At 41.3% G+C, this 25,072-nt stretch overlaps 1 protein-coding gene across 1 annotated transcript; it reads left to right on the top strand.

Annotated features, from left to right (window-relative positions):
• The first annotated feature begins 2,225 nt into the window (after positions 1–2,225).
• Positions 2,226–24,507, top strand: LOC118002813 (serine palmitoyltransferase small subunit A). The gene is made up of 3 exons (XM_034993413.1): positions 2,226–2,284; positions 2,584–2,796; positions 23,361–24,507. The coding sequence occupies exons 1-3, from the start codon at positions 2,230–2,232 to the stop codon at positions 23,462–23,464; spliced, it is 372 nt and encodes a 123-aa protein (XP_034849304.1). The 5' UTR covers positions 2,226–2,229; the 3' UTR covers positions 23,465–24,507.
• Positions 24,508–25,072: the final 565 nt, after the last annotated feature.

The raw sequence follows: 25,072 nt of genomic DNA on the forward strand, positions 1-25,072 counted from the left end.
TGAGCCCCAAGTGGACAAAACAAATTGGTCTTTCCCTTCCTCCTTTCTTTTGCCCTCCCTGAGCCACTTGATCTCCTGGCTGTCCCTTCTTTTTTTGGCTTCTCCTATAGGTCCCTCCTCTTTGCTACCAAATCTCGGCTCCACTTGAGTGCCATTTATTGGCTCCCTTTGGACTCTCATCCCCTAAATGCCTGAGTGGCTGGGTTTATTCTGTACTCTGTTCTTCCCATGCTGTGTGCTTTCCCTGGGTGAACTTATCTGCAATCACAGCTGCAATTACTAGGGGCTTATTGAAAACTCGCAAGACTCTAGCTCCTGTTCGGGCTTCTCTTCTGAGTTCTAGGTGCATATGCCTAAATGCCCACTGGACACCTCCACTTAGATGTCCCTCAGGTCCCTCAGACTCAGCCTCATCCTAACAGAATTCATATCTTTTCAGCCAAGCTTCTTCCCATGGATTCTTTGTGAATATTGTCAGCATCCGGGATCCTAGTCTCTTTTCCCCATTTCTAGTCAGTTGTCAGTAATAGTAAGATGAAGGAATTTTTGTGCCCTAGATTCCCAAGGAAGTTGAGGGATGCAGATTGGCTTGGTAGGGCTGTACTCCCAAAGAGAGGCCGTGGATTGAGGAGCTACATACACTGGGGAGAACCATGTGGTAGGAATGGCAATTAGGGAGCTGGCCCAGTGAGGGAAGGGTAGCTATGGATGATGCTTCCAATCCTGGGTAAACTTAATTGAGCATCACTAAGTGCTGAGGTATTTGGAGTTCTTGAAGAAAAAGGACCAAAGCTTGCATATACCCAAACAGATCTGAAAAGAAATACTTCAGAGAGGAATGGGGACAGAGAGAAGCCCAACACAGTAAGATTCGGAAATGGGAAGGCCAAATGTACGTAGATCTCTTAAGGGTAAGGAGACCTGGAGTGAGTATGGGTTATAGTTGCTCCATTTACAGGTTCTACCTCTGTAATGTCTCCAACCCGATCCTCTTTTTCTTAGTATCTTCTAGGCTTCTGCCCACCCCCAAGTCTTGTTTAATCTTACTAATCCATTGGCTCTTTTAACTTTTGTATATCCAGGTAAAAATTCCTTTGCTTCTTACACAAGGTCCTTCAGGATATGGTCCCTGTTTACTATCCAGCTCCTTCTCCTGCTACTGACTACAAATTCTTTTTGCTTCAGCCACATGAAAGTTCTTCCAGCCCTTTAAAAGCATCACACCTTCCTATAGTGGTTCCACGTGCCTGTGCTTGGAATATCCGTCTCACCCTCTCCTCTCTAAACTCATTCATTCTGCCATTTCTACTTTTCCTTCAATACTAAGCTCAAGTACCATTTCCCAGAAGTCTTTTACACCCCCAATCTGATTTTCTCTGGGCTTTCGTGGCAGCCTACACATAACATAAAAATACCCTTTACTACATCTCACTGTAATCGGTTAACTTGCTTCTTATCCTTCGTAGACTGGGTACTTTATGAAGGCAGATCTCAGTCTAGCCGGCTGTCCCCAATATTTAGCTCATAAACAGCAGCTGGTATTTCTAAATGAATAAATAAAAAGTTATCAACCATGAAAGTTTTAAAGTTTAAGCAGTAGGATATTTAAAAGAAACTTTTTAACATTTAAACAGCAGGCCATTTAACTGTCATTTCACATGCTGGTTATCTTGTTCCTGAAGGTGAGTGCAATAATGCTGGCCCATTTGCCAGTGGGAAGATCTGGACATTTAAAAGTGCTTCTCCAGGAGCTATCATCAGCCTAGAGACGGATCTCAAGCAGCCTGTCATCTACAGAACCCACCAGATCAGCGTCCTGTTCCTGGCTTTCACCTACAGGGTGCCTATAGCCACTGAAAGAGGTATGCGGATAGACATACTTAAGGTAATCTCTCCTTGTCTTTAGGTTAAGGAGTGCATGGGGTGGGTATGTCGGTCGATGTGGGTGTGTTTTTGTGTGTGTGCGTGCACGCGCGCGCGCCGTGGATGGGGGAAGGAGGAAGGAGGCAATGTGTGCATCGCTTCTGCAGAGACGCCTTCCCTGACCTCCCTGACTAGCTGACGTTCGCCTCGCCACCCTCAGAGCACCTTATTCTCCGTCTCTGCACCGATCGCAGCGTGACTTGCATTCGTGTGGTTAGTGCCCGTCCCCCCGCTAGATCGTACACTGCGCTCGGTAAGGAACCTCCTACGTTCCTGTTCACCCCTGCAATCCCCCCGCCCAGTAGGATGCCAGATATTCCACGAATATGTCTTCGACGAGCGTTTCTGGGCCCGACTGCAGGTACCGACCGCCCCGGGGCGGCCTCGGACGGCTCCCGCGCCGCGACCCCACCGGGGCCTAAACCCCCGCCCCCCAGCGGCCTGGCGAGGCGGCGCGCGGCGGGGCGCCCTCGCGCGGAAGGTCCTCCCGCTCCCGTGGGCGCGGCCCGGAGAGGGGGAGAGCGGGGAGCGGGCGGGCGCGCCGCGCGGCCGCGGAAGCGCCAATGAGCGCCGGCCGGGCGGGGCTCGCAGCCGACTGCCCGGGAGCGCGCGGGGCTGGGCGTGCCCACGGGTGACGCGCCGGGCCGGACCCGCCAATAGGCGCACGGTGGCGGGCGGGCGGGCCTCGCGGCCGGGGGCTGGAGGACGCTAAGCGGAGGCCGGCCGGGCAGACGGACGCTCGGCCCCAGCGACGGAGGCGCGCGGCGGGGATGGCGCTGGCGCGGGCCTGGAAACAAATGTCCTGGTTCTACTACCAGTATCTGCTGGTCACGGCGCTCTACATGCTGGAGCCCTGGGAGCGGACTGTGTTCAGTATCCTGCCCAGGCCGCGGGGGCCGGGGTGGGGAGCGGGAGCCCGGGCCCAGGCGCCGGGGGTGGAGGGGTGGAGGCTGGGGCTGAGGGCGGCCCTGCAGGCACGGCGCGCGCGCGCTGACTCGCCTCTTCGCTGCGGGCACGCGGGCGGAGGTCTCGGGCCGAGGGCGGGCTCCCGCGGGTGGGGAGAATGGGGGGCTAGAACTCTGGAGATCCGAGGGGGCCTGTGAGCCGCTGGAGCGGAGGTGGAAGCGGCTTTGCTGTCGGAGGAAATCCCCTGGGGCGATGTCTAACCAGGTTTGTCCTCTCTCGCACTTCGGCCGCGCCTGCCTTTGGTTCAGTCCCCTGGTCTTTGGGAGGCAGGGGCCGTGTTAAGCGGAGCAGATCGTTCCCGGCTGGGACGCCTTTGACCTTTAACTGTCCCTGAGTTAGCTGACTCTGGTCCTAATGAGAATGCTAACCGGTTTACCAGACTTTTAATCATGTGAGCTTGTGTTTGTGACACCCCAGTATAGTTTTTGAAAACAGTTTGTTGTACCTTTTTGGTTTTCGGGATGGGGAGTTTAGAGACTGTGTTTTATTCATTAAGTTGCTGTTTTCACAGTCCATAGAAGTCGAGCCAAGAAAGGAATTTGTGGTTAATTATAGACAGGGTTTGAAACTGTGTTTTCATAGATAGCTGATAGATACTTGTTAATGATACTGAAGGTTCACTATGAGCCAAGCAATTGTGCTAGCGTTTTGCCTGTACCTCAACTCATCTAACTTCATAACAACCTCACTTAATACGCAAGGTTGTGAAAATAGGCTTTCTGAAGTCTGTGATGTTTGTGTCATTTGTCTGTGTTGACATCCCTTGATATTATTCTTGCAGAATACATACTAATAATGAGCTGTAACTTTCTTCTTCTTCTTTTTTAATTTGGGGGCCAATATGGAACATTTCACACAACATGCTTACTTCATACAGGCTCCACCCTTTTCTTTAAATTGAAGTGTAGTTAACACAATGTTACTTTAGTTTTTTTTTTTTTTTAAGATTTTATTTATTTATTTGACAGAGAGCGAGAGAGGGAACACAAGCAGGGGGGAGTGGGAGAGGGAGAAGCAGGCTTCCCGCGGAGCAGGGAGCCCGATGCGGGGCTCGATGCGGGGCTCGATGCGGGGCTCGATCCCAGGACCCTGAGATCATGACCTGAGCGAAGGCAGACACTTAACGACTGAGCCACCCAGGCGCCCCAGTGTTACTTTAGTTTTAGGTATACAACAGTGATTTGACATCACGGTATGTTACACGGCCTCCTTTTCAATGTGGTTTAGTTTGGAGTAGCTTCAGAACAGCTTTGCAAATGCATTGTTGCATTCAGGTGGAGTGACTGAGATGATTTCATTCCAAGCATTAATAAGTGTGTTTATTTGTATTGAACTAGCATAAGATTGTACTCAAAGCTGTTTTTTGTTTCAACACTTTGGAGGAATCTTAAGCTGCTTACAAGGAAATTTATTTATTTTTATTATTTGTTTCCAAAGCTTTCCAGAACTTAAGAACCATAATTCGTATTTTGGTTTTAAAGTCTGAATGTAAAGTATGTTCTGAATTCCTGCACCATTTATTTGTAGTTGCAGTTCTATAGGTTAGAGCTCATGAAGTTATCTTTCTAAAATGTATACTAAAATATAGAAGCACATATTCTTGACTCAGTTAAAATCATATTTTTTAAAGGGGGGAGGGGCAGAGGGAGAGGGAGACTTTTTTCTTTTTTAAAGATTTTACTTATTTATTTGAGAGAGAGAACGAGCGCACAAAGGGAGAGTGAGAGGGAGAAACAGACTCCCCTTTGAGCAGAGAGCTTGATGTGGTACTTGATCCCAGGACCCTGAGATCGTGACCTGAGCTGAAGGCAGACACTTTAAGCGTTAGAGCCACCCAGGCACCTGAGAGAGAGTCTTTTTTTTTTTTTTTTTTAAGATTTTATTTATTTATTTGACAGAGAAACAGCGAGAGAGGGAACACAAGCAGGGTGAGTGGGAGAGGGAGAAGCAGGCTTCCCGCCGAGCAGGGAGCCCGAGGCGGGACTCGATCTAGGACCCTGGGATCATGACCTGAGCTGAAGGCAGATGCTCAACGGACTGAACCACCCAAGCGTCCCAAAGATTTTATTTATTTGTCAGAGAGAGAGAGAGAGAGAGAGAGAGCTTGAGCACAAGCAGGGGGAATGGTAGATGGAGGGAGAAGCAGGCTCCCTGCTGATCAAGGAACCCGATGTGGGGCTTGATTCCAGGACCCTGGGATTACGACCTGAGCTGAAGGCAGACACTTAACCAACTGAGCCACTCAGGTGTCCCCTTTTTTCTTTTTAAAAAAAAATGTGTATTTATTTACTTAAGTAATCTTTACACCCAACGTGGGGCTCAAACTCACAACCCTGAGATCAAGAGCTACATGCTCTTCCAACTGAGCCAGCCAGGTGTCCCTCAGTTAAAATCATCTTAAAAGTGAATTTAAACAATGTTGCACTAAATTGACACTCTTTATGTCAGAAGTTGAATGTAGAGTCCACTGCCAGTCTATTAAATCTGTTACACTGAAAAGCTTTTGTTTGCATGTGGATACATGCTACAGTGTCGATGGTATTAAGGTTTTTCTGTACTACATAGTAATAGTAACAGTGTCCTTTAAATAACCTAGATGATGGCTTTTTTGGGGGGATGGAGGAATAAATTATGTACTGAAATTTAGTGCTTCTATAGATTTTTCCTTTTGAAGCTTTTGACTTGTCATTGGTTTATGTGACCAAGTGATTTCAGTTTTTAAAAAACTAGTGAGAACAGCAACCAACTAGCATTGGGTCCTATAGAATCCTATGGTTTTAAACCTAAGATTAAAAAAAAAAGTTATTTCAAGGATCACATGATTGAATTAACCCAAGGTAGAAATGTAATCCTTTTGACATAAGACGATCTTAAATTACTATAAGCTGTTATATTATTCTAACAACTTCTAGAGTTAAAGTCAGGCATTTATTATTGTATAGTTTGAAACATCTATTTGGGATGAATCTGTATTCTAGCTTGGAGGAAGGAACTGAATGAGAAAGCTGGATTCCCCCCCACTCATTAGGAGCTTTAATTACTGCAAAGTAGTTTGAATTTCATAAATTTGTTAATAATTAGTAAGCTTCACATAGAACAATTTTGTGGCTAGTTACATGGTTTTGGGAAAGAGACATACTTTCTTAAAAATAACATTGAATATGGTTATCACTGCTAGCAACCTTAAATTTCATGTAAGAAAAATTTGTCTGGCTATCTGAGAAATGGTCTCTGAGTTAGAAGGTCCTAAGAGAAAGACTCTAGAAGAAGGTAATCGCTGCTATAACTCCTTTAATAAATTGAAGTCCCTGTTTTAGAGAACACCGATAGCTCGCTATTAACTACTTCTGCACATTTTCTAGGGGATCCTTGAACATCTGAATTTGCTTCTCTGTTTCTCCAGATCAAATAGCTACAAGTTAATTATCAGTTGTTGTGAATTGAAAGGTCAATCCCAGTTGAATATGAGGGTTTTTGAAATTAAGTAAGGAAATTGTGAGTCAAAAAAATTATTTTCAGTATGTTTTTAAGGAAATGCATCTGTGTCAAGTCAGGCACACTGTAAATGGTTCTTGGAACAGCAAGATTTAAAAATCCGTTTTGTAAATCCTTCCATGCTAGGGCCCATATCCTATTTTTTTCTCTTATCATCTGCTTTCTGTTACCACATTTGAAATGATACATTAGCTTTTTTTTTTTTTAAAGATTTATTTATTTATTTGACAGAGAGAGAGATAGAGAGAGCAGGAACACAAGCAGCGGGAGTGGGAGAAGCAGGCTTCCCGCCAAGCAGGGAGCCCGATTCGGGGCTCGATCCCAGGACCCTGGGATCATGACCTGAGCTGAAGGCAGTCGCTTAACGACTGAGCCACCCAGGCGCCCTGATACATTAGCTTTTGCTTTGCAGCCAGTATTTGAACTTTTTCCATGTGCAGACATGGTTTCTATAGTGCAGGAAAAGGGGATGTGACACGTGATCAAAACAGAAGGCAGCAATAAAGTGAAATCAAGTAAGTGGAGTAGTATTACAGTGAGTGCTGCAGCAGACCTGTGCAGACTGAAATCCATTGAACTCTTTGCTCCAGAGTAGAAGTTGTAACACGTTTCTAAAGCCCCCTTTCCCTACTGGCAGCCATCAGTGGGAAAGGAGACCAGGTTTTGTAACCAAGACAGGTTTTGTAACCAGTGAGACACTCCCTGTAGTGCCTCACTGAGTAACATTGTAACCATGCTATTCAGGAGAGGTGTGGAAAAATGAAAAATACCTTGTTAAGATATTTGAAGCAGGGGCGCTTGGGTGGCTCAGTCCTTAGGCGACTGCCTTCGGCTCAGGTCATGATCCCAGGGTCCTGGGATCGAGCCCCGCATCGGGCTCCCTGCTCAGCGGGAAGCCTGCTTCTCCCTCTCCCACTCGCCCTGCTTGTGTTCCTTCTCCCGCTTTGTCTCTCTATGTCAAATAAATACATAAAATCTCAAAAAAAAAAAAAAAAGATTCTTTGAAGCATAAGTAAGAGATTAACCTTTAAAAATTAAATTTATTCTGTAGTCACTGAGCTATATTTGCTATCTCTCTATGGCTTCTTATGTTTCCATGGCATTTTATACTTCTATTTATTTTAAGCAAAATGTAGGCAATTTTTGGTTTTTGTTAGGAATTAGATTCTCCCTGAAAGACAGTCTATGTTTATTTGTTTCTTCAAGGAAATTAAAAAAAATTTATTTTTTTGGGGAGAGAGAGAGCACGTGTGCACACACACACCAGTGGGGGGTGGGGTAGGGCTGAGGCTGAGGGAGAGGGAGAGAGAGAATCTCAAGCTCAGTGTGGAGCTCCATGCGGGGCTCGATCCCAGGACCCCGGGATCATGACCTGAGCTGAAGTCAGACGCTTAACCGACTGAGCCACCCAGGTGTCCCAGGAAAGAATTATTTTAAGACCACAGTGCTGGACACAGATAGTGCTTGAGAAACATTTGTTTGTTTATTGATTTGTCATTTCAAAGGAACTGCAGAAGTATTGGGGAATGGTAAAAGAGACCTGATTTTAAACTACTTTTAGGGTAGCTTTGGAACTTGGCCGTTCCTGATGAACAGAATTCAGTTCTTAGAATTCAGATTTTAAGAAGTAGAAAATGCTATAGATTGAAAGAACTTCTTTGATTTATTTTAACAGATGTTAACAAAATTGGCATTTTTATGTCTACTCATTTGTAAAATATGCATGCTTGCTGAATTCTGCATTTCACAAATATTAGGTACTTCCTAATTGCCAGATACTATTCTAGATAGTGGGGGTATGACTGAACAAAACAGATAAAAATATTTATTCTAATGCCACTAGATAGGTTAAAAATACAGACTATTAGATTGTTTTAGCTGTTGCGGAAAAAAATAAAACAAGAGGATAGGAAGTAAGGAAGAATGAGTGTTTTTCAATTTTAGCTAGAGTGGTCAGGAAGGGCATTTAGAAAGATTTAAGCAGGGAGAGAATTCCGGGAGAATGAGCATTGTAGGCAGAAGGGACAGTAAATATGAATGCCCGAAAGCATTTCTGACCAGCATGTCTGTCCTGTTTCACAGATAGCCCACAGGCCAGTGTGGCTGGGGCAGAGTGAAGGAGGGTATCCACCTAGTAGGAGAGAAGATCAGATCCTGTAGGATCTCCTAGGCATTGGATTCAGAGTTCAGGAGATAGGGGAGGTACTCATACCTTTTGAGTAGAGTCACTCAAATCCAGTAAGAATTTTCTCATTGATATTTTAATATTTAATAAACTAGGAAAATAAGCCACAAAAACATACATTTCTCCATGAGACTTGAAGTTCTTTTCATTTTGAATGGAAAAAAAAAAAATTACAACCTGGAAGTGTTTTGTTTTGTTTTTTTTCATTTTTAACATACTGAGTTCTAGAACAAGTTTTCAAGAAGATAGACTTCAAGGAAATTAGAGCCAGGTTTTAGGGAAAATTGGGATTTATACATGTTCTCAGATGGATCCACCCTGGGGTCATTGCAGTAGAGTGAGCTGGGCAAAAAGTGCCTTCCTTGGGACACAGGGCAGGAAGAACACGGGCACTGGGAGTGCTCAGAGAACTTTCAGGGAGGTATTTGAGTGTTTTGGTTTTTTTGTTTTGTTTTTGTTCCCCCCCCCGTGGGAAGAAGGTGTGGACTGGGGTGCAGAGGTGTGCTGGGATGATGAGGATGCCAGGCTGACTGCCTGGAACAGGGATTCTTCAAGGCAGTTTGGGTGTGAAATAAAGTTGAAGAAACAGGTTAGGGCCATTTATTAATTCACCAGATACTTCTGTGTGCACACCTGGTACCAGATGCTGGCTTAGGTGCTTGCAGTAAATCTGAGCAAATGAGACAAAGATCCTTGTCCTTGTGGAACTTTTATAATTGAATTATATAGTATGCTAGGTGGTAAGCATTATGGAAAACAGAAAAGTAGGTCAGTGCACATTTCTTATCCCACTGACCTACTTTTCTGTTTTACATAATGCTGTTTTTAAAGAGGATATTGGGAGAGGCTCTGTTGAGAAGGGATATTTGAGTAAAACATAAAGGAAGTGATGGAGTTAGCCTGGTAGAAATCTGAGGGAAGAGCATAGCTGGCAGAGGGAACAGCCAGTGCAAAGTTCCTGAGTCCAGAGCCTGCCTGGCATGTGTGAAGGCCACCACTGAGGCAGGTATGATTGGAGCAGTAGGTGATGAGGTCAGAGTCAGTGAGATCCTGGAGGATTTTTTTTTTTTTAAATTTTATTTATTTGAGGGGGAGAGAGAGAGCATGTGTGTGCGCATGGGGGGTGAGGGGCTGAGGGAGAGGGAAGAAGACTTCGCTGAGCTGCGAGTCCGATTTGGGGCTCGATCTCAGGACCCTGAGCTAATGACCTGAGCTGAAGGCAGACGCTTACCCGATTGAGCCACCCAGGCGCCCCTTGGCTTTTAATCTTAGTTGAAAAGGATGCCCTTGGAAGGTTTTTGAGAGAGGAGTGATCTGATCTGGTTTTAAGTTTGAAAAAGTTTACTTTGGCTGCAGATTTGGGATAGCTTAAGGGTGGTGAGCGGAGGCAAGGGTAGAAGCAAAGGTAGGTATTTTGGATTGAGGTAGGCTTTGCATGATAATGAAAACAAGAGCATTACAAAATTCATGGTGTATGCTATTTCAGTAGCAGCTAAATTAATTAATTTTCTTAGATTTCTGCTGTATCCTCAAGTGCTCACAGCTAGAATTGAGAATTTTTCTTTGCATCTCAATATACTAAAATATTTAAGACTGAATTCTTAAATAAAAATAGATTACACATCCTCATGGTTCAAAACTCAAAAGGCACCAAAGAGGTAGCTGGTCAAAGTCTTCTTTCCACCCCAGCCACGCCGGGACAACCAGTGTCACCAGTTTCCTGCGCCTCTCTCCTGAAGCATCTGTGAACACCTGGAAAAGGCTCTTGATCCATGTTTAGTAGTGCCCGGTTTGGCGAAACCAGAGTTTTTATAAGGCAGTAGAGAGGTGTTTGAGGAATATATTTTGCTATGCCACTTCTGGAGGTATTAATAATTAAGTTAGTATCTCTTTCTGTGTATTTCCTATGTAACATATTTTTGTAAATAAACACAACAAACAAAACAAAATTGACTAATAAGAACCCTATATTTTGGCCCGGGGGTTTGGGGGAGTGGGGGGGTGGGGACCTTTAGATCACTTTCTCTGTCTTTGGCAGAGCTTCCTCTGAGCTCTTCAGTAGAAGGATTACCATAAAAACTCCATTTCACCAGTCTTCCACTAGAACTTTCTTCTTAATGAGTGCCTCTTGAAGAAAATGTACATACAGAATTCTTTGACACTTTAAATAGAGTTCCAGTAAAAATCAGCATGTGGTTTGATGATTCGGCAAAATTCCTAATATCAGAGAAAGTTACTTCTAGAAAAATATTCTTAGCAAATCAGCTTAACAAATATGATTTCAGAATAATGTTGAAATAACCTGAACATTGCCTTCAAACTTAAGAAAAAAAATAATTTCTCCTCAATAATCTTCAGTCTTCTATATTTCATGCCATTTCCTTTTGAACTTCCTTTTGTAGAAATGAATGCAGTCTCTGTTACAAGGGAGGGATGAAGGTGGGGGGGGAAGCAGAGGTAAGAATAATTGTAACTGAGAAATTAAAACTTGCAAGCCCCCCCCCCAGAGGTACTCAGACGTTTTGTTTGTGTAGCCCCTCCAAGAACAAAAAGCATGTTATGTTGGCGAACATCTTGTTCATTTAAGTTAACATCAGAAATATTTCATAGTAAATTTAGACAGTTAAAAGGATTTCACTCTTTGCTTATGTGTATTTTATTATTGCGTATTTTTGTTAAAACCTTAAAGCTGTTTTTTCTTGTACAATTCTTAGAAAATGTTCATCACATAGCCTAATTGGCAAAGCCAGCCCTCATTGTGAAGCCAAATAGGCAAAGCCAACCTTAATTCCTGAAAAGTTCAGTGCCATTTTTCTGCTCAAAAAATTGTTACATAAACACTTTTAATCCAGTCTCCCCCCCCCCCTTTTTTTTTTTTAATTTATGACTTGATTTGACAATCATTGGTTAGTTCTCATCCATATTGACTGTGGATTTTTGTAAGTGGTAACAGGTACATAGATAACCAATGTATTAAGCTTGTTTGGTGAATCTTCATCCTCACTGTTCCCTGGACCCCCACACATGGGTATGCTGCGGGACGTTTCTCACTCCTTTGACTCAGACAGCTTTGTTGAGCCTGATCTCAGTCTGCACGTGTGGAGTTCCATCTTGTTCGTGGCTAATTTCCAGATTTTTTTTGAGTGCCTGAAGGGTATGCTTCTTGAAGCCCATTCCATGAGTGCACTTGTAACTGTTGACAGTGTATTTTCTGGTCACTACCTCACTGATGGCAAAAGGCCCTTCTTCTCGCCATCCTTCTTTGTAGGAGTCATTCTGTCAGACCCAGGCTGGAAAGGTGTCTCACTTCTGAATTTAAGTTATTAGATGAATAGATAGGTGAGGCTTGTAGCTGTGCCAGGAGTTTATTACCTGAATGCAATAAAGTGCAACTCAAGTTCGTTATTATTCCTTTGTTTGCTGTCCCAGAAGTTATTTTATACCCCGGGGAAATGCATAATTGTAAGATTCAGGAAGTAAAGTGGGAGAAATGAAGTTGTACGGGGTCTGGGAAGGGAAACTAGCCGATGACCGTAATTGTCAGATCAGTTTTAGGAGAGGGTATATTGGTAGCTGAAGCTCTGTAAACCCTTCCCCTGACCCCATCCGAACCTTCTGGAACGTCTTCTTTGTCTATCTGAGGCTCATGGGCTTTAGTTCAAAGACAGCTGCTCTAGCCTGTTTTACCCTGTCTTGATGTTTGGTGGGCTAAGTGAAAAAGTTAGAATAGCCCTTATCTATACTCCTTAGGATATTTAATTTCTTCTTTAGTAGCTTTCAGGAAAGGTGGAAGATGAAGAAAATGCTACACAAGAACTGAGTGGTCTGTAAAAGGATGGGCAGGGGAAGTCGCACAAGGTTGGCAGTGGGACGGAACACACAGATTCTGCAGTGTTTCAGCATGTGGTACCAGTGATTTGTCAGTAGAGGGGACTGTGGCTCATTATATATATATTTAATTAATTAATTAATTTTTAAGTAAGCTCTATGCCCAGTGTGGTGCTTGAATTTGTGACTCTGATGAAGTCACATGCTCTACAGAAGGAGCCAGCCAGGCGCCCCTTCCACTACTTCACATTCTTTTTTTTGGTAAATTTTTTTTTAAAGATTTTATTTATATATTTGAGAGAGAGAGAATGAGATAGAGAGCATGAGAGGGGGGAGGGTCAGAGAGAGGCAGACTCCCCGCCGAGCAGGGAGCCCGACGTGGGACTCGATCCCGGGACTCCAGGATCATGACCTGAGCCGAAGGCAGTCGCTTAACCAACTGAGCCACCCAGGTGCCCCCACTACTTCACATTCTTAAAGACTTTGTGACCCACTCCACCCCCTAGGCTTTGAGTGTTGTAACATTTATTGTACTTAGGAGCAAAGATAAGATAGATTCTTGGCTTAAAAAAAAAAACTCCAATGTTCAAATTTAATAATTAAAACTATATGTTCCAGAAGATCTACTTAAGCATATATTCTTTTCATAAATTGAAATGCTTAAAAAATAGTAGTTAAGAAATGATAGATATTATTTATGATCAGTAGCTATGAAAAGTAGAATTACTACTAAAACAAGACTTCTGGCCCTCATGTGTGCCTGGAAAATCCCCAAATAACAGGATTTATGGGAAAAGAGCTAGAGCAGACCATCAAAATCAGTGCAACTTAGTCACCAAGCACTAACCAAAACAATAATTGGCATCTTGGGGGATAACTTGGATAGCCCAGGCAGGCAGGCTGGAGGCTGCCTCAGGGGACATTAAAAATGTCTGGACCGAATTGACTGGAAATGCTTCGGTAGGGCAAATGGTGTGGGCTGCCATTGAGGAGGTGCAGGAGGGCTGTGCTGGTCAGGAGGTGTGCCTTTCTGGAGAGGGAGCCTGGCTGCAGATGCTGACTGAATTTTCTTAAGATAGAGCTCAAAGGATTCCTGTCTGTGCAGCAACCGAGCTAAAAGATGTTTCTTGAAGAAGATTATAATTCTCCCACTAATCTGGCTCCCCTAATTTATGAAAAATCCCATAGGAAACAATGCAGCTCCTATGCTATACTAGTGTGAGCTAGTATGATGTGAGCTAGCTGATGTCGCAGAGATGTATTACAGCAGAACAGATTAGATTTCAGAACAGGCTGGGATTCTCCCCCCTCCATCTCCCCCGACCCTGGGGCTTCAAATCTGCCTGAAATTAATAGACACTTTAATTATAAAGGTGCACAGTGAAACGTAGCCTTGGTGTCTCTGGACTCAGAGCTGCAAACCAGCTCCAGGACTGGTTCGGAGTTGAACATGATCATTAGTGGTTTCAGCAGCATGCTTTTTTGTTTGTTTAGCTTTTAAAGAGTTTGTCATCAAATTGTAGCTTCTAAAATGAATTTCTATACTTTGGTATAATCAACACACTACAGAAAGGCTGGAGAATGTGTTTTGCTTGCTAAACACTAACTTCTGATGCTGAGGTGATGTCCTTTAATATGACCCACAAATACCAAATTAGTTAATATATACAGACTGTAACAGTATCAATATCTTCTACTTGCTTTCATTTTAAGTATCAAGAGATAGTTGATATGTTTGGTAACAATATACTTTCTTAATACTTCTCTTGGTGATGATTTTTTTTTTTTTACTAAGTTTTTAATTTTATTTGAGTATAGTTAACATACAGTGTTACATTAGTTTCTGGCCTACAATATAGTGATTCAGTAATTCTACACATTACTCAATGCTCATCATGATAAATGTACTCATTTTAAGATTTTGTTTATTTATTGAGAGAGAGTGAGAGAGAGTGTGTGTGATTGGGGGTGGGGGGGAGGGAGAGAGAATCCCAAGCAGATTCTGCTCTGAGCATGGAGCCCGACGTGGGACTTGATCGCATGACCCTGAGACCACGACCTGAGCTGAAACCAAGAGTTGGCCAACTGATTGAGCTGCCCACGTGCCCCAATAAATGTACTCGTTAACCCCTATCACCTATTTCACCCATCCCCCACCCACCTCCTCTCTGGTAACCATCAGTTTGCTCTCTGTAGTTAAGGGTCTATTTCTTGGTTTGTCTCTCTCCCCTTTTTTGTTACTCTCCTTTGCTCGTTTGATTTCTTAAATTCCACCAATGAGTGAAATCATACAGTATTTGTCTTTCTCTGATTGGCTTATTTCACTTAGCATTATACTCTCTAGCTCTACCCATGTTGCAAATGGCTAGATTTCATTCTTTTTTTTATGGCTGAATAATATTCCATTATATATGTGTGTGTGTGTGTGTGTGTATGCATACACACATATATACGTACATGTCCATACACACACATGCACATACCCCACATCTTCTTTATCTGTTCATCTGTCAATGGACACTTGGGCTGCTTCCAGAATTTGGCGATTGTAAATGATGCTGCAGTAAATGTAGGGGTGCATATATCCCTTTGAATTAGTGTTTTTATATTTTTTGGGTAAATTCCCCGTAGTGCAATTACTGTATCATAGGGTACTTCCATTTTTAACTTTTTGAGGAATCTCCATACTGTCTTCCACAGTGGCTGTACCAGTTTGCATTCCCACCAACGGTGCACAAGTGTTCCTGTTTCTCCACATCCTCGCCCACACTTGTTTCTTGTGTTTTTGATTTTAGCCATTTTGACAGGTGTGAAATGATATCTCGTTGTAGTTTTGATTTGTGTTTCCCCGATCATGAATGATTTTGAGTGTCTTTTCATGTGTCTGTTGGCCATCTGTATGTCTTTGGAGAAATGTCTGTTCATGTCTTCTGCCCATTTTTTAATTGGATTATTTGTTTTTTGGGTGTTGGATTGTCTAAGATGATCCCCAGTTTTTTGAGGTCAAGGGAAAAAAAATCACAGTAGTAAGGAAGATTTCCTTTTTAGAGCTTTATTCAGTAGTTGACAATTGTTTTCACTTAGGGTTTTGATTGCTTTTCACAAAACAACCTATAATAATACTTTATCAAATGATTTTCCTTTTTTTTTATTAAGATGGTTCCTTAAATTAGATTTATCAGAACTTTTGAGTATTTCTAAGGATAAAAGTAACATTCAGAATTGACTTTACAAAAGAAATTTGACGAATAGAAGATTGGATTATTTTAAGTGACGTTTTAGCTTTTGTTTTTTGAGTGAACAGTGCAATCAGAGACTTAAAGCTTGAAATTATTTATTTATTAATTTTTTTTTCTAAATTTATTTGACAGAGATACAGTGAGAGAGGGAACATAAGCAGGGGGAGCGGGAGAGCCACCCAGGTGCCCCAGCATTGAAATTATTTAGATTAGTGAAGAGGTGTAAGTCATACCTGCTGGAACAAAGGTCCCTGGCCTTTTTCCAATGAGAAACTACTTTTGATTTCTCCAGAGTGTTGCTTTGGAGGTTACTAAGGTAGGCGGTGATAGTGCAGTTACTGATTGGGACAGAAAGTGTTAGTTACTGTGGTCTTGCTTCTGAGTACTGTACTTATCTTTAAAGCATTTCCTCTCTTTGTTGTCAGGACCTTTTTTTTTTTTTTTTTAAGTTGCTGGGGAAAGGGTTGGGGATGGCCCTTGTATGGGCAAAAGAAATCTTTTTATTTTTTCCTATCTAGCCGGAAACTTACCAGCTCATGATTAGTTGGGGATCCCTGTTAAAGAAACAGCAAACTTACAGATATATGGTTTCACATTTGCTTTTAAATTCATTTGCTTTTAAATCCATGGAACCAGGGAAGCCTGGGTGGCTCAGTCGGTTAAGCCTCTGCCTTCAGCTCAGGTCATGATCCCAGGGTCCTGGGATTGAGTCCCACATCGGGCTCCTTGCTCAGCAAGGAGCCTGCTTCTCCCTCTGCCTGACTCTGTCTGTCTCTCTCTCTGATAAATAAATAAAATCTTAAAAAAAAAAAAATCCATGGAACCCATAAAATATTTATGTTATATCCAGGTTATAAATAACATCTGATTGTTCATTCAGTCCTTGAATAAACATTTATCTTCAGTGCCTGCACATATCTTGGCACATTATCTGCTCAGTTCTTGAATGATTTATGAAGTACCCACTTTATCTAGCAACACACCACAGCTGGAAGCAAAGGAGCAGCCGAGCCAAGGCACTCTCACTCTTAAGCACTTAAAATTCAGTGGTAGAGGGGCGCCTGGGTGGCTCAGTCTGTTAAGTGTCTGCCTTCGGCTCAGGTCATGATCCCAGGGTCCTGGGATCGAGCCCCGCGTCGGGATCCCTGCTCGGCGGGAAGCCTGCTTCTCCCTCTTTCACTCCCCCTGCTCATGTTGTGTCTCTCTCTGTCAAAAAAATAAATAAAATCTTTAAAAAAAATTCAGTGGTAGAGGTAGTTATAAACACACAAAACAATTTTTTTTTTTTAGTTTTTGAGGTTTTTTGTTTGTTTGTTCTAGATTTCACTAACTTTATTCTATACTTCTCAAATCATGTAGCCCCCTCTAGAATGTCATCCTGGTTAATTTGTGTACAGCTGCTGATATGTATATTACAGACAACCGTAAGAGTTTGGCAGATAGAACGATTATTATTTTGTGTATTACCTTCCAACATATGTGTGTTACAAAACATTGATTGTTTGCATTTTTTTCTCTGTGTGTGTGAAACAGGAGATTACATTAAGGGTGACTGCAAGGTGGTGCCTAAGTGCCCTCTCCATGCAGGTGGGATCCGAAAATGTTAATGCAGGAAGTGGCCTCATTTTATGGAGAAGAAACTTGGTTCCAGAGGGGTTGTGATGTCCCAGAATTGTACTATAAATTAATAACAAATTAGTAGTAGGGTGACCTTGAGCAATTCCCAAGCAATTGTCTAAGTCATGATGTTAAATGCCTGAGCCCTCAAACAATAGTTTTAATAAGGATTATATTGCCTTTTGTTGCTGAATGGATTTGATTCATAATTCTCATGTCAGCCCTGAAGGGTAGGTGATGTGTGTCCTTATTTTATAGACAAGGAGACTGGTGATCTGAGAGTTTTGACACAATCAGGGATTGGCAGAGTCACAACTCAAACCAGGGCCCTGGTGTTCCCAGTACCCATTTCTTGTACTTCCCAGTGTGTGAAACTTTGAGAGGTGTGTTCAAGAATGCAGTGGGTTGAGAAATCCACTCAAGTACCAGAAAAAATTATAGGTAGTATATACTCTAAATGGTATATGTTTAGCTCTGTTTGTGAGAACACTTCTAAGGAGATAAACCTTGCAAATGTCACATTAAAACCAGTGCCTAAGAGTGTCAATAAAACTACTATTTTAAGTGGTGCCAAGCATAATCTCAGGGAATATTCAACTGAGTTACATGGGAGCTATTTCAACTACATTGCTTAAATTGCATTTGTAGAAAGCTACTTATAAAAGGTGCCTTCTTTTTGCATTTTTTGGAAAGGTGATTATTAAGGCTAGTAGAAGTTCCTCATGGTCCCAGTGTCTACTTACTCACCTACTGTATAGTTAAGTTGGTTTAAATATTATGTTTCAGAGCTTTAAGATAATTTTTGGAAATAATTTTGACATTTAATTGTACAGAAAACTTACTGTTAGAGGCTTACTTAATTATTGTGATTCTGGAAATAATTAGAAATGGGATCAGAATATAGAAACATTTTTTTGGAGAGACACAGGAGAAAGTTAAATTTAGTAAGTGGCTATGAGTAAAAGGTTAGGTTAAGTTTTTTTATTAAATATTTTTTTTGAGCAGCTTATAAATTGGCATTTTTGCATCTAGGTTCAAGTGACTTTCAATAATTTTCTGTTTATCTTGGCCAGAATCAAGAATTCTTTATTCTGTTTCTGAGAGCTGAGACTTTCTGTTTATTTCTTAGTAACAAATTAGACCCAATGATGTCTAACTCAAATTTTGTAAAGGGGGAGAATCCTTCACACAAAACAGTTTTTTTTTTTTTAAAGATTTTATTTATTTATTTGAGAGAGAGAGAATGAGAGAGAACACGAGAGGGGATAGGGTTGGAGGGCAAAGCAGACTCCCTGCCAAGCAGGGAGCCCGATGCGGGACTCAATCCCGGGACTCCAGGATCATGACCTGAGCCGAAGGCAGTCGCTTAACCAACTGAGCCACCCAGGCGCCCCACACAAAACAGTTTTTAGTCTAGTACTGTATGTGGTTTAATTTTCCTTTACAGTTCTTATTAAAAAAAAAAGTTACTGAATATTCAGGCATACAAAAACTCCATAAATGATAATACAGCGAATGTGCATATACTACCAACTAGGTGAAGAAAAGCATTACTAATACCTTTGAAGCTTCATTTATGCCCCTTCTCAGTTAGTTCTCCTTTCTTCCTCTCCCCATTTCACCTCACCAACTAACCATCCTGATTTAGCCTATATTATTATCATTTATTTCCTACTGCTTTTATTCCACATATATATGCATCACAGCATAATGCTATATAAAGTCATGAACTCTAGTACCCTATGATTTTTTTATAAAGATTTTATTTATTTATCTGAGAGAGAGAGAGAGAGAGAGCACGAGCAGGGGGAGGGGCAAAGGGAGAGGGAGAAGCAGGCTCCATCCTAAGGACCCCAAGGTCATGACCTGAATGGAAGGTAGAATTATAGTGTTTATTTATTTATTTAGTAGAGAGAGGGGGAGGGGCAGAGGGAGAGGGAGAAAGAATCTCCAGTAGGCTCCCCACTGAGCACAGAGCAGACTCTGGCTCGATCCCATGACCCAGACATCATGACCTGAGCCAAAATCAAGAGTCAGATGCTCAACTGACTGAACCACCCAGATGCCCCAGTGTGTACATTTATAAGACTTAAATAAAAGTGTAAAAAACCTTAAAAACATTCTGAAAATATAATATTGCCCAGAAATGGATTTTGTTTTTCTTTCTGTAGTCACTATAAAGTTTTTCATCACTGTAATGTGAAATGTGTAGAAAGTGCCACAACGAAGCTAGAATCAAATGTTTCTTGAGGAATTTCATCATTCATTAAATATTTATTAAGCATGTGTTATTTTAGATGTTGGAGATACAAAAAAGAGAAGACATTGTTCCTGTGCTCAAGAAGTTGATAATCTGGATGAGATTATGAGATACATAAAAAATAGGTAATGTCAAGTAATAAGGGCCAAATTATATGAATAAAGAGCTTTGTGAGCAGTAGGGCCAGGAGGCTGGGTAAGAATGGGAAAAATATGAAAGCTAGGGAAGGCCTCATATGAGAGAGGATAACTAACCAAGCTCTAAGAATGGGTTTTATTAGAAGGAATAGGATTTTTCACATATAGGAAGATATTATGCATAGTGGCTAGAACACAGATTTTTGATTTGAGTGATTTGGTTTGGAATTGGCTTTATTGCTTACTCTGATTTCAAGATTCAGGATTACTTGAACTTGCTGAAGGATTTAACACAGTGCTGGGCACACACTGGACATTCCCAGAATGAAAGCTATGGTTACTACTATTATTCTTACTCATTATTATTAAACCATAAGCAAAAGCAGAGCAGTATGAAAATAAAAAGCATTGTTTTCTGAGACTCACTTAATATGGCTCTGAGTAGGTTGTGTTTGTCAGGGGAATTATTTGGAGTGTTGAAAGTTAACAGCGGGAAAGTAGTGTAGTAGGTGATACGCTTGGTCTCTACCTCAACCCCCTCTGCTAGCTGATGTATCTCTCCCCCAGTCTCTGTTGTCTGCTCATCCCATCTAGCTGCCCCCTTCTTCAGAGTATTGGCCTTGGCCAAGGCAGCTGTCTTACTTAGGTGAGTTTTTCTCACTCAGTTCAGCCAATGATTGACAGATAAAGGGATACTGAAAGTCAGACCTCTTGCCTCAAAGCAAAATCAACATGTGGTATAATTCAGGCTCCAGAGCATCCTGTGGGAGCTGAGCCCCTGAACCTACTTACTTTTTTCTCCCTGCTCAGTTCTGCTCTACTTACTCCTCTTCTGCTAAAACTCCCTTGTACAAGAATCCCTGTCCCAGTCTCTCAGTTTCTGTCTACTTTTATGGTCTCCAACCTAAGGTACTTTGGACTAGATTGGGAAAATTCTTGGATGTTTGGCTTAGAATTCCTGGTGCTGTCCTATTGCATTGGGAAGCCTAATGTATTTTAAAAGGATCACTTTAGTAAAAGAGTGGCATGGAAAGTGGCTAGAGGCCTAAGATGGGAGCTTTGACATAATTAAGGAGTGATAAATACCTCACTCATTTATCATTGATTAGGGTAGGGGAACATGAGATAGGAAAGTCATTTGTCGGGGTTGGGAAGAACTGAGAAGTCTTAGATAATTTGAATCTGTGGAGTAGGAATCAAAGAAGTTTCTAGATTGAGTGACAAGGCAAATAGTGAATCAGTAGTAACATCAACTATTTCAGATAGTTGAAAAAATAAGACTCCTAGAAAGAGGTAGTTTTGGAGAAAGTTAATGAGTTCAGTTTTGACTCTTGAATTTAAAGTCATAGGTGCAATGTCATAGGTGCAAATGTTGAGGAAATTGTAGGAAATCCTTGTCTGCAGTACAGAAGGTGGGTTCACGTCAACAACATTAAGGTCATTGTTTAGGCTACAAGAGTTTGCAGGACCCAAGACAAAACATTGGGGATTCCATTTTGTCATTTAGAATGCTTTCAGCTACAAGTATAACAAAAATTTAAAACTGGTTTACAAGTAAAGGAGGTTTATTGGCTTCTGTATCTGAAAATCCAGTGATGGGGTGGGTTTCAGGTGTTTGGGTGAGGTTTCTGGTTTCGTTTTTCTGTGATTACTTTTGTTCTGCCACCTTCATGTGTCAGTTTTGTTCTAAGTTTTGTTTTTTTCAATGGAGGCAAAGTGACTCTGGTGATGCCAGGATTCCATCAGCAAGCTGCATATTCAGAAGGAGAGGGAGAGAATCTGTATTCCTTAATTCCCGGTAGAAGTGCTAAACTTGGAGCTGGTTGATCGTTTTTTTTTTTTTTTTTAAAGATTTTATTTATTTATTTGACAGAGAGAGAGAGAGATCACGAGACCAGGAACACAAGCAGGGGGAGTGGGAGAGGGAGAAGCAGACTCCCCGCGGAGCAGGGAGCCCGATGTGGGACTCGATCCCAGGACCCTGGGATCATGACCTGAGCCGAAGGCAGACGCTCAACGACTGAGCCACCCAGGTGCCCTGGTTGATTGGTTTTGAGGGGGGAGCACTGTTACAAAGAGAAGGGTTTTCTGATTGGTTACAATCAGTCAGGACTGGAGATGGGATAGGTTAGGTCCATCTAAAGAGCGTGACTGTCATACTGGGTGGAGGGGTGGAGTGAGTGTTTGGGACAAAAGCACAAAATTCACTCTAATTATCTTACATATGAGAGACAGATAGGGAAAAAGAGCCAGTGACACAGGAAAATGGTGAGAGAGATGGGAGAAGAGTCCTAGAGAAAAGTACTTTCTTAGCTCAGAGTGGGAAGGGTTTTGAAGAGGAAGGACTAAAACTGTCAGTTCAGATAGCCATTGGATTTGATAGGTGGCCATTGGTGACCCGAGAACAGCGTCTCTAGCCTGCAGGGGTAGAATTTAGATGGTTGTGTGATGGGCAGTGATATGGAAGCAGTAAGTGTGTGTGTGTGTGTGTGTATTTAAAGAAATTAAGGGGTAAATAGAAGGTGGTAGTTTTAGAAAGAACTGGATTAAGGGAGGCTAAAAAGTAAATGTAAAAAATGATTATGGGAGACTTTCATTCATGTTTGGGGGTTTAAGTCAGATGGCTTCAGTCTGTGCTCTGGCTGTAGAGACGACTTCTTGAGGGTCCCTGGACTTAGTGTTTGGTCAGGCTCTGAGAAGTAATGGTCATGATGAACATTTCACAGGAAAGCTGATAGGGTCAAGCGAGATAATATATAAAAGAGGTTTGTCAACTGAACTGTTATACAAATATTAGTTGGTAGTAAGCACATTATTTATTTAAACCCTATCTTCTTGTGAAAGAATGTCACGCACTGTGGAACTACCAGTATGTAGAGTCGAAAGGTCTGAAAGTTAGGAGCGGGGACAGAGGAGAGAGAGAGGATGTGAAGGAATGGATTAATAAAATGTGGTCCCAGTCCAGAAGTGGTTATTCCTTTGAACATGGCTACATGACAGCAAAGCAGAAAGCCCTTAGGGTTTACATAATTTTTTTGGCAGTATTTTGTGTGGCCCAAAAAGAGGACCCCTTGCTGATTTGCATGTATGCCATTTCAGTTTCTTTGGAACGAAGAGAAAGGAACACAATACAAATGTTTATTGTTTAGGTGGTCAGGATGACTTTTATTTGATGTTGCAAAATTTAGTGATAATAATAATAAATGTTTAATAGCAGTAGATGCTGTCAGTTTATATGTCATTAGGTATGTGACTGATCTTGGCTTAGACTCTAAAAGCCAGGGCTTTTAGCCAAATAGTCTAAATAATTTAAAAATTCTTGGATCGTACATTCTTTTTTTTCATACATTATTGTTGAAGGTGGTAGACCTTTTGAAGTCATTAAATATAATTTTATTCTTATACATTTCTGTTCCTTAGGTTGAACAGTGTCGCTTTCTTCATTTTAAGCTCTCTGATGTTTTGAAGTAAAGCAGGGAGAGTAAGAAACAGGTGCCTGTCTTGGAAGGTGATAGTGAAGGTCAAGTGAGCTACAGAACTTAGAATGGTGTCAGGCATAGTTAATGTTAGTGGCTATAATATTCGTTTCTGACACATATGAGAAAGCATTAAGTGAATGGGTACTTCAACATGAAACAGTTGAAAAAATCGGGGGATTTACTTTTGAATCAATTAAGAGAATGTAAATTGTTTCCTTAACTACAACTCAGATTCCATGCTGGTTTCCATCGTGGGGATGGCCCTGTACACGGGATATGTCTTCATGCCTCAGCACATCATGGCAATCCTGCACTACTTTGAGATTGTGCAATGACCAAGATGTGACCAGAACTGAGCGGCTCCTTGGGGAAGAACCACCCTCTGAAGATGGAATGAAACCTCATCAGCTGTCATAAGAAACTCTACTAGATGTCAACATAACCAACCCTATGAATATAAAGACTAAAATTCATGAGTAGAACAGGAAAATACTCCTGACTCATGTGTTGTGTTCTTTATTTTTAATTTTAAAAGAGGCTCTTATATAGTAGTTTTTGTCTATTTTAACATTGTAATCATTTGTACTTTGATATCAGTATTTTCTTAACCTTTGTGACTGTTTCAATATTACCCTGTGAAAGCTTTTCTTAATGTAACTTTGAGTACATTTTAATTGCCTTCTATTTCTAAAACCCAAAGTCATTAGTTGGGCTTTACTGTTCTTGCTATTGTATGGCACATACATCTGCCTGGATATATTTCTACTCTTGACCAAAGTTTTGTAAGAAACAATACAAGATTTGGGGCAGGGGGATGGGGAGGGGAGGATATTTTATTGAGAACTATTTACAAAAGACTATCTGTAAGTTTGAACTCAGGAGTACAGTTTTAGCTATCTAGACTCTACTCTTAACAGCTTTTGCTTTAAAACTATTTAAGTATTTCTTAACAATGAAAAAGAAAGATCTTGCTAAAGTTAAAATAAGGAACATTTCACCTTTTAAATATTTAATTCTTATGTGGACTCATTTCCAGAAAACTTTGGTGATGGTTCTTATGACAAAAGGTGGTTAAATAGCATTATTATGTAATGCTTATATACCATAGAGTTTTTAGTAGAAAGTAAATCAGTTTCCTCTGAGGGTTATTAGTAACAATGTACTTCCTTAAATTTAGTTTTCATGATTGTAATGGGTGCTGCAAATGCATATGCACATTGCAATAAGATGAGATGAATTGTTAAAAACTATAGCAAAAAGAAATGTAAACTTGGTTAAAATCCTTTCACTCTTTGTATTTTTTTTTAAAGATTTTTATTCCTTAAATGTAAAATACCTAATTTTTTGATGTAAACTCATTAAATTCAAAGAAAAATCAGCTGATGTAGTGGTATATTTTTTCCTCGATTGTTAAATATTGATCTAGTATTTAAATTTCTGAATTGATTGCTGTGGATAAGTAAGCAGTTAAGTATATTTTAACATGTCTCTCAACATAAAAGTATTGCTAATTAAAAAAACGACCTATTTTAACATGCCTCCCGTAATAAGTTTTGCTTTTTAAAAAATATTAAAAAGTATTTTTGGCTCTTAACTTTTTTTAATTGTTATGTTAATCCCCATACATTACATCATTAGTTTTAGATGTAGTGTTCCATGATTCATTGTTTGTGCATAACACCCAGTGCTCCATGCAGAACGTGCCCTCCTCAATACCCATCACCAGGCTAACCCATCCTCCCACCCCCCTCCCCTCTAGAACCCTCAGTTTGTTTTTCAGAGTCCATCATCTCTCATGGTTCGTCTACCCCTCCGATTTCCCCCCCTTCATTCTTCCCCTCCTGCTATCTTCGTCTTCTTTTTTTTTTTCCTTAACGTATATTGCATTATTTGTTTCAGAGGTACAGATCTGAGATTCAACAGTCTTGCACAATTCACAGCGC

Source organism: Mirounga leonina, unplaced genomic scaffold (genome assembly GCF_011800145.1).
Source record: "Mirounga leonina isolate KUSES-001 unplaced genomic scaffold, KU_Mleo_1.0 Mir_83, whole genome shotgun sequence".
NCBI classification, from domain to species: domain Eukaryota; kingdom Metazoa; phylum Chordata; class Mammalia; order Carnivora; family Phocidae; genus Mirounga; species Mirounga leonina.